This window comes from Excalfactoria chinensis, chromosome 10 (genome assembly GCF_039878825.1).
Source record: "Excalfactoria chinensis isolate bCotChi1 chromosome 10, bCotChi1.hap2, whole genome shotgun sequence".
In the NCBI taxonomy this organism is placed as follows: domain Eukaryota; kingdom Metazoa; phylum Chordata; class Aves; order Galliformes; family Phasianidae; genus Excalfactoria; species Excalfactoria chinensis.
In genome coordinates this window covers 6,462,916-6,472,308 of record NC_092834.1, presented here as the reverse complement: position 1 = coordinate 6,472,308, position 9,393 = coordinate 6,462,916, and the positions used below count along the sequence as shown (strand labels likewise).

Genomic DNA, 9,393 nt, shown 5'->3' with positions numbered 1-9,393 from the left:
ATACGTATTTCCACGTTAGACACTGTTCTGTCAGACTGCCCCTCTGCTGCCATCTGTCACAAGGCAACAAAACATAATGGAATACTGCTGGAAAAGTTCAACCTCTGCTGCTGTACCATCAACATCTGCCTTTGGCATTGTGGATCAAACTAATAAAACAGGAGGTATTATTTTCGGAGTAGCCCTCATAGATACGCACATCTATAGATGTATATGCCCAGTAGTGCTTTTTACCCAGCCAGTGTCCTGGGGCCACTCAGAATGCTGAAGATCTTACACCATGTCCCGTGTATGCTGCAGGCTGGATCCAGCACAGTGTGAGTGTTTTGTCATGCATATGAATGTTGGAATTTGAAGTTAGCTATGCACATTTTTTTTTATGCCATTTTTTTTTAATAATAAGCTTTTAAGCAACGCTATACAAACTATTACAATGGGAACACCTGTTTTACCTCATTGGTGTCCATTCCTGTGAGCCATCCTTTTATGAAAATTCAGTATTGTATGCAACAAGCTGCACGCTAAGGCAAGCAGAACATATCTGTACAGAGAACACACACTATATCTAATGAATTAGCTCGGTCTACGAAGCTCAGCTTCTGAGGACCCAAGCTGCCTGTCTTTTGAGCACTGTCATAGAGAGCTAGAAAAACAGAGAACTGTTATGCAGTGGTGAAGGCTTTAGAACACCAGGATACCAAAACTCCAGCAGGACAGGAAGGAATAGTTTCTCCATAGCACTGGCTGCTGATGGAAATGTATGCCCGGGCAGTCTGGGGGAAGGCGTTCACAAATGCACCAGAAAAAAAGCCTCAGTTGGCACAAGAAATTCTCTCCACACACAGCATAAAGATGAGAGGATTACAGGGCGCTTTTAATCACACATCAATAACAACAGTAATCACCAGCAATGGAGGTCTTATAGTCTGTAATACTACAAGGCACTTTATGTTTGTCCTCCTTGAGCCTTATAAAGACAGCAGTGACAGAGCTGGGAGCCTCTTGCACAGTGCAATTCCCTCCACCTGGGTTTAGGGCAATTCCCCATGTGCAGCAGCAGAGTGTCGGATGTGAGAAATACAGGCAGTATGAGGAGTGAGGTGCTCTGATGTAGGCTTTGTGCTTCACCGACCTTGGGCATGCATTTGTGTTCTTGGCCTGTGCTGGAGCTCAAGGAGCTGCATCTCCATTGCTTTGGACATCTGTGTGAAAGCACAGTAAATTCTAATGCTGGTGGAATTAGGCTTGCAAAGACATTGTTATGTTACGTATTCTGTAAGAGAGCACTTTATAAAATCAAGATCTGTTTTTGCAGGCAATTTTATGAGAAATCTCTTTTTTTTTTTTTTTTTTTCCATTTGGAGATAAAGTAAGTTGCTCCCTTATGGGAATCACCAGAAGAATGCATCCTATATATAACCTACCATTAATGTCTTCTGTTATATTGCTATCCGGCACAATGGGGTCCTGTTCCATGAGTTAGATTTCCTTAGTGGTATCATATTAAAACTAACAAAGAATAATCAGTCACTAGACTGATTCTTGGGCTAAATTCACCCTTGGATATTGCCACCATCACTAATCCAATTGACATAATATTGGAGGGCCCCAGCTACCTCAAGAAAACATGTTTTTCTCCATGAAATGCTTCCAGGCACTCTCAGTCCCAGCAGCAGCCATAAACAGTATCTGTATTCCCTTAGTGCATCATGCTGGAAGGATGTCTCACAGAGAGTCATAGAGAGAGTATCATTCAGATGTTCATGAAACAAATTCTTCCACTTGGGCCCATCAGTTCAAGCATGAAGTGGCTCAAATGAGATAATGCTGGACTAGTTCATTCCAGTGCAGCAAAGAGGTAAATTTAGCCCAGGTTTCCAGAGGACTGCTCAGTATGGTGGTGCTCTCCTTACTCTGGCACATTGGATTTCACATGCTGTTGCTGAGATACAACCGGTTCAGCAGCATGCATAGCCTGACCCAAACTGCTGGAAACATGGTCAAAATTCTGATCTCAGAACTCAGATACATGCTCTACAGCTCAAGAGAAATGAATGGTAACAGAGAGCTCTTGCCAAAGGCCTCAATAACTGCCACAATTCCAAGATCTGTGGGCAAAGGCTGCTGTCCATAATAAAAGCCTAAGCCAGGAAAAAGGATGTTCCTTCAAAAGTCAGAAAAACATTCCCCATATCAACCTATATGAATCCACACACTACAGGCAGCCATGGGATGGGGATTCTGTTTAGGAAAGGACAATGTCCTCTTACAGTATCACTGGGGCCAATGGCCCCTCATCTCTGCCTTGTGAAGAAAGCTCAAGGAGACAATCTCAATACATACATGTATACAGATCACACAAACATAAAGACCATTTTCAATGCAGAAATGGAGCAAGATATCTGGGAAGGATGCTGAAGCTGGCAAACAGACACATAGGAGCAGTAACCCATTCGCCTTACTGCTCTGAAAGTCAAAGTCTTGCTCATGCAGGGCTGCTCTCAAACCCACTGAACACTCCCAGCGGCGCAGAACTCAGAGGGAGAGCCGTACTGCTGGATGCTGGCTGGTTGGAAATGTAAAGCCCCCTGAGAGCTTTGGAGCTGCATGTCTGTCCTGTGGTCTCTCTCTCATCTTCTGCCTCTTCTTCCACCCACGAGAGGCACTCCTGGATCTCTTGGTCTAGCTCTGAGAAGTCCCCTTCGCCATCAGAGCAACTGTCAGTGTTATAATCGATTTCTTCCGCACAAGGAGGTTCATCTTCAGTCTCCAGGCTGCTGTTGCTGTACCTTCTGCAGAAAAAAATCACAAGAAAGACTGGATGTCATCAAAGGAGGGTGTGTTATCTAATGGTAAATGCAAGGAGCAAGGAAATCCATTTCCTGGGCTCAGTCTTGGCTCTGTTAATGAAACATGAATTGGCACTAAGCAAGATCCTGTATGTCTTTGTGTCTGTTTCATCAGCTGTAAAATGAAGAGCGATATTTACCTACCCCAGAGGAGAAACAAACTAATATTATTATTACTGCCATTGTTAATGCAAAGTGCTTTAAAAACACACAACGCTGTTCTTGCCTTGAGGCACTTAAAAGGTTAAGAAAGCTGAAATATAGTAAAGGAGGTATCCAGTTTCCACAAGGTCGCTGGTTTAATAATCATCCACTTCATTGTAGTTCCATTTTTAGTGTATGACCTAATTAATCCAGGTGGTTGACATGCTTTGGCATCTTTGCCTCCTGTTCTGTGCAAGCTCAGAGCACTGCTAACAAGAAGAAGCACAAACACAAAAGCGGAGACTTCCAGGGGCTTCCAGCACACTGACTCCAGGGTGGGCAGAAACACCAGAAGTGCTTGTGTTACAGCCAGCGTGGTGTCACCAAGGGCAGATCAACCTGGTGACCTTATAATGATGGAGGGATGGCGTCAGTGGGTGAAGGTCCCCAACACAAAAAGACATGGAGCTGGTGGAATAGGTCCAGAGGAGGACACATCAGTGATCAGCGGGCTGGAAGACCTCTCCTATGGTCTGATCGTGATAGAACAAGTAGGAATTGCTTTAAACTGAAAGAGTGAAGATTTAGATTAAATATTAGGCAGGAAGTCTTTACTCAGAGGTTGGTGAGGCCCTGGCACAGCTGCCCAGAGCTGTGGGTGCCCCATCCCTGGAGGTGCTCAAGGCCATGTTGGATGGGGGCCCTGGGCAGCTTGAGCTGGTGGGGGCACCCAGCCCATGGCAAGGGGGTGTAATTCGGTCATCTTTAAGGTCTCTCCCAGCCCAAGCCATTCTGTGACTCCATGTGTTTTGGAAATGGTATGAAAAAGCTTTTCCAGCACAACTTACTGAAGAATATCCAAAATCAGAAGCAAGTCAGAATAGCTGAGGAGAGACTCTGAATTGATGGCACAAGTCCTTTGGCTCTCAGAAGGGTATGTTACATTGTCATAGCCTCCTGTCATTTACTTACAGGAGTGGTTGTAGGCTTTATTTACACGTTCACTTTCAATTCATTTTCTATTAAGTTAGTCTAATGTAATATTTATGACAAAATTGTAACCACAAGTCTAGGTGGCTCTAGGGCATCAGCTCTTTCTCCTATCTATTTGCCTAGCTCTCTTTTGGCCTTCAGTCCATGAGGACAGCTGGGTAATTTTTTGAGAGCAGAAAGAAGCCTGTGGTTTCAGTGCTGCCTAGGTCACAGTCTGGATGAATCAGGGGGACAGATACAGTGTTTTTCACCTCCAGGTCAGTGTTTTCAATCAGACTCAAAGCAGGAGAATGTATTGCTTTGGGGGACTGGGAAAGGAATAATAATCTCCTGCCACTGGGCCAGAGTTTCTAATTTGTCCCAAGTTGGGAAGAACGAATGGCTTGGCAGATGGAGTATATACAGATTTAATGTGTGGTCTGCTCATTTACATGTCAGTAACCGGAATAATCTTCCAGCTCTCAGCTGTTTCACTGCACTGCCACCATCTGAGGTTTCAGAACATACCAAAGGTGTAAAGTATTTCTCTTGGATGTATTGATCTCTTCCCCCTCTTCTCCGCAGTCCAAAAAAAGCATAACTTCTTCCTAGCTCTGAGTATCCAGATCTTAACTGTATGCAGACTATCTGCAATCAGAACCACGCAGCGTCAGCCCAATTCTTCTCTGGCTGATCTCTAGCTTAGTTTACTTCAAAGGCAGGCTATAAAGGATTCTATGAAAGCTTAATAGAGCTGTACAGCTTAAAAATAAATAAATGAATAATTATGCACTTTTTCAGTCTCTGGCTCCACTTCAGTCTGCCCAGAAATCTAGGTCAGGAAGAACTCATGCTGAAACTGAGTATGTAACATGAAACAAAACCAAAGCAACCAGGACAATGCTCTCAGCACAAACAGTAACATGTAGTGGCCTCAGTATACTGAGTCTGACCGGTGGTTTTGATTTTTCTCTCCTTTTTGTTTTCTCAAATGCAAGAGTGCCATGAATTACCACAATCCAAAGCACCTATGGTAACATTCAAAGCCTTGTAAACTCTGGGGAACTCGATTTTTCATTTTTAAGCTTTTAATGCTTTGCAATCAAAAAGGACCTGAGAGCATCTGCTTTCTGTATTGTGCTTATATGTTTGGAAGGAGCTGCTAATGCCACTGAGACAGAGCATAGCTGCCGCCCAGCTCACTGCTATCGTACAGATGGAACGGCAATTCAGTTTTCAATCTAAGAACTGAATGTCAAACATTTGCATTAATGGGATAGGAGTAAAAAAAAAAGCCCTATTATTACTGAAATCTGGGAACTCCACTAACGGGTGACCTTCTGAATTTAGTTGATGGCATAAATGATTTTAGGACTGGATTTCTGCCTGAAAGAGAGCACAAACACGCTTTACTGTGACAGGGAAACTGGAAGTCAGAAATCAGAACATGAAAGAGAAAACCACAGCAAACAAGTATTGCTTTACACTGAAGACTAAACAGACAGCCTTTAGAAAGCACATATGCACACAACCTTTGTGAGAGACTTCAAAAACTCTCCCTTCCAAGATGCCTCCTGCCATGCTGCTTACCTACACAGGGCACAAAACAACTCAGACCTTGACAATTCAGTGCTTGCACATGTACGCTGCAGAGAGAGGTTCCCCACATGGGAGGTTGTGGCCAAACAGTGATTTAGAGGTCATGAAAGAAAGATTTCTTGCTCTGCACGTTGCTTATTTGTTGTGACAGTGAATGAGCAAGCCAATTAGCAAGGACCTAAGTGGTGACTTCTCCAATTTGGTTTGCTACCCACCGCTAACAGTGTCAATGGCACCACCACAAATCACATAATGAGCAAATAGATGGGACCAACTTAGTCTCATTGCCAATGAGACACTGCAATAACCCTGGTGGCTTGGAAGTTGAAAGGCTCTTTCTTTTTCATGCTACCAAACTCTACGAACCAGCTGCCATTTCTCTACCACCTGGAACTTCCCATCACAGTAACTCACTTTCTGCTGCAGGAAGATTTAAAATGCATGACAAAGCAATACGAATGGGTTATTTCAAAGAGCAGGTTAGGGTTGCTTCTGAAAGAGGAGAGGTGGTGGCATGCAGCATTCCCAGGAAGCCAGTAAGAAACCCACAGACAAAGCTGCCAAAAGCACTAAGTGCTGGTCACTAAGACCAGCTCCTTTAAGAGAGAATGCAAGTAGTGAAACGTGGTTATGAACAGACATGGCAACTTCTAGACACACAATTTAAGAGGGTCTCAATAAAAGAGTTTTTTAGGTTAGGAGCAGATTGTTGGTATTTTTATTTGCTTTAATCTGTATTTTTAAAAACTGCAAACAGAAAAGAAAAAATTTTTCCCCTCAGAAAAGAAGAAAGAAAGAAAGAAACAAACAAACAAAACACCCAGGGGACATGAAACAGATTTACCAAAGAATAATGATGTTGTCTTACACAATGTAAACAATGAGAAAAACCAAAGACATTACATTAAAGAACTCCAAGACAAATACAGTCCGTGAATACCACTGAACGTGAACATGGTACAGAAGGGGGGGGAGTGAAAGTTGTTAATATATCTACAGCCAACAACCCCCAACTACCACAAAACGTATATACGTGCTGATTGATTTACTAATCCAAAACCTACAGCCTCATAGCCCCCCATCTATTGCAGCTGATGAGAGAGACACAACAGCAATTTGCAACTTTATTATGTGATAAATAGAAATTCTTTTGTTTTTCTTTTTAATTTGCATAATCATTGAGATATGACTTGATATTAATTAGTTCTGCTTTTGTATGTGGGCGTGTTTGTTTGTTTGCTTGGGTCTGGAAGGAAAGCAAGCTTTAGTACTCTGTGAAATAAATCAATAAATGCATATACACAATTATTTTTTTCCTGACTTAACACAAGGAGAATCATAGAATGACCCGGGTTGAAAAAGACCACAGTGATCATCCAGCTTCAACCCCTGCTATGTGCAGGGTTGCCAACCACCAGACCAGGCTGCCCAGATCCACATCCAGCTTGGCCTTGAATGCCTCCAGAGGTGGGGCATCCACAGCCTCTTTGGGCAACCTGTTCTAGTGCATCACCACCCTCTGGGTGAAAAACTTCCTCCTAAAGAAGAATAAACAACTTCAGCACTTCCTCATATGTCAGTTGAACTGGAGCTTTCTGGTACAGCTAGAAAACAACTCTTTCAGGTGTTTCCCATATCCCCTCAAGAAAACCCAGTCTATGGCTTAGGCTGATAAAATACAGCTACATGATGTATATGGGGGATGACTGATGATTTCTCTCCAATAAATAATTCTCCTTCAAATATCTGTATACTTCCAGGACTTTGGGAAAACAACAACAACAACAAAACAAAACAGAGATCTCATAAGTAATTTCTTGGGATTTTTCACTCACATTCTGCTTGTGCGGCAGGTCACTTGCTATCTGTGTATTCTACTGACTGGCTCAAAATAGCATCTTTTTTCTTCTGGAAAGAATGGGCATTGACAACTGTCCCTCTTAGGGAATCTTTGACTATTGTTCAGGATTGCTGCTTGACCTTCACTTGACTTGCCTAGCAGTTGCAGTGTTGTAGAGAAGAAAACTGAACATTTGCTTCTTTTTTGTACGTCTATCTGGCTCTGCTCATTCTTGTGAAATTTGCTGCCTTCTTGCCAATGAGAATCTAAAAAATGAGTGTTTAAATGCATCAGACAAAAAGGAGGAAAGTTCCGAGTCTGGAGACCACCACTGACTGTGGATAGATAGACTCCCTGTGAAGATGTACCAACAAATAATCATGTCTTTATCTTTTCTCTGCAGTGAAAAACAGCATCCTGGTAGCTTCGTATCACCCCATCTACAGCACTATTCTCTCCTTCCTCTAAAGCTTCTCTCCATCATGATATGCCCTAATCCTTTGGAAGCTCTCCAATGCAGGGATTTGGCTGTGCATAAGGAGCCAAGCACATCTATGGTACAGTTTACAGACTGAAATAAGCCAGAAAATGGTTTTCTTGAAAATTTTCAAGATATCAGACATTTTACCGTGAGAAAAAAAAGAAAACAGGATTTTATTTCAGCACAAGCAGGCCGACTTCCCAGCAGTTACAGCCTTCACCTGAAAGAAGAGCGCACTTTTTCTCCACTCACACTTGAGAACCCAGCCAGTTTCTTGACCAGCATGGAAGGATTATCCCTCATTTTCCAGCAAAGCTGTACCAACTATATGGCCTGCTGTATACGTATTAGTAAGGCAAGTGTCCTGCAGCTCCTATGACCTCTCTGCAGAGAACTGGAGTTGCTTTGCCTTTCCTTTATTTTTCATTAAAATTCTACCTAGGTCACCGAATCTAAGAGAGTGTGCGATGTTGCATGGTTTTGCTTTTCAGGAATTCATATGTTTTATTAAACATACTTTACAGGAACACTGCTTCCAAAATCTTGTAATGAATCTAAAATGAATCTAAAGCAGCCACAGCTACCCCAGAGCACAAATCCATCTTTAATGGCTTCATAAAGTATTATTCTAGGAGATAAATGAAACAACTATGATGCTTTTAGGTAATTACACCTAGTGCAAAAAAAAAAACACTATAGCAACAAGACGCCAATGAAGAAGGCCTTTGGTCTGCCCTTTGTGTCTCGATTCAATTGTACAAGGTCTGGTGCACATCTTGCTATGACTTTCCAATTCCATCTCAGCAGTTCAGGAGCTCCCCAGAGAGCAGCCTGGCTTCACGTCCTGCCTGAGAAAAGCCAGACAAGGCATGTTTAGTCCCTGACCTCGCCAAGGGAGGAAATCAGCTATGCGCTGATGCAAGATGGCTCCAGTTTAAAGAACTATTGCATTTGCCTCCTCTGTTGCTGCACAGTAAACACGAATGATGTGAACATCGTAGGCTCCCACGAGACCTGCTCTTCCAGCGACTCTCTGCCAAGGACTTTTACATCTTACAACCTCTGAGAAAATGCAACCTAAGCCCTAGGCAATGCCAGGTGCCCTGGCTTTCAGCCCACCGTGGCCCTTCCTTTCATGAACAATATGAACATAATTAAACACTGCCTTGATTTCTGTTTGCTATGGCTGAGAGAGGTTTGCTCTCTTTGAGTGCACTTTTTTCCTTTTATTTATTTTTTCTTCCTGCTGCAAATAGCCATGAGAAAGGTGTAATTCATTGCTGAGATTCGTACTAATTAGTTTTTCAGGAGTTCCCGGGGTAATTGCAGGCTGTAATATTTATAATTGATTTGGCCAGATTAAAAATGAATGTCTGGTGCACCAGTTAGGTTTGTAAGAAGCAAGTGGGGCTTTATCACTTAGAAAGAAAGGAAGACAACTTGAAAATAAAACCAAAATAAAGAGCATGAAGAGCAAGAAACAGGCTGACTCCTGGCCAATGCTGTCC

At 42.7% G+C, this 9,393-nt stretch overlaps 1 protein-coding gene across 1 annotated transcript in view; it reads right to left on the bottom strand.

Moving 5' to 3' along the window:
* Positions 1–1,360: 1,360 nt before the first annotated feature.
* AGBL1 (AGBL carboxypeptidase 1) overlaps positions 1,361–9,393 on the bottom strand; it is a 252,491-nt gene continuing 244,458 nt past the window's right edge. The window contains exon 23 of the mRNA XM_072345926.1: positions 1,361–2,792. Within this exon, the coding sequence (XP_072202027.1) occupies positions 2,486–2,792 (307 nt within the window). The 3' untranslated portion in view covers positions 1,361–2,485. The remainder of the gene's footprint in view (positions 2,793–9,393) is intronic.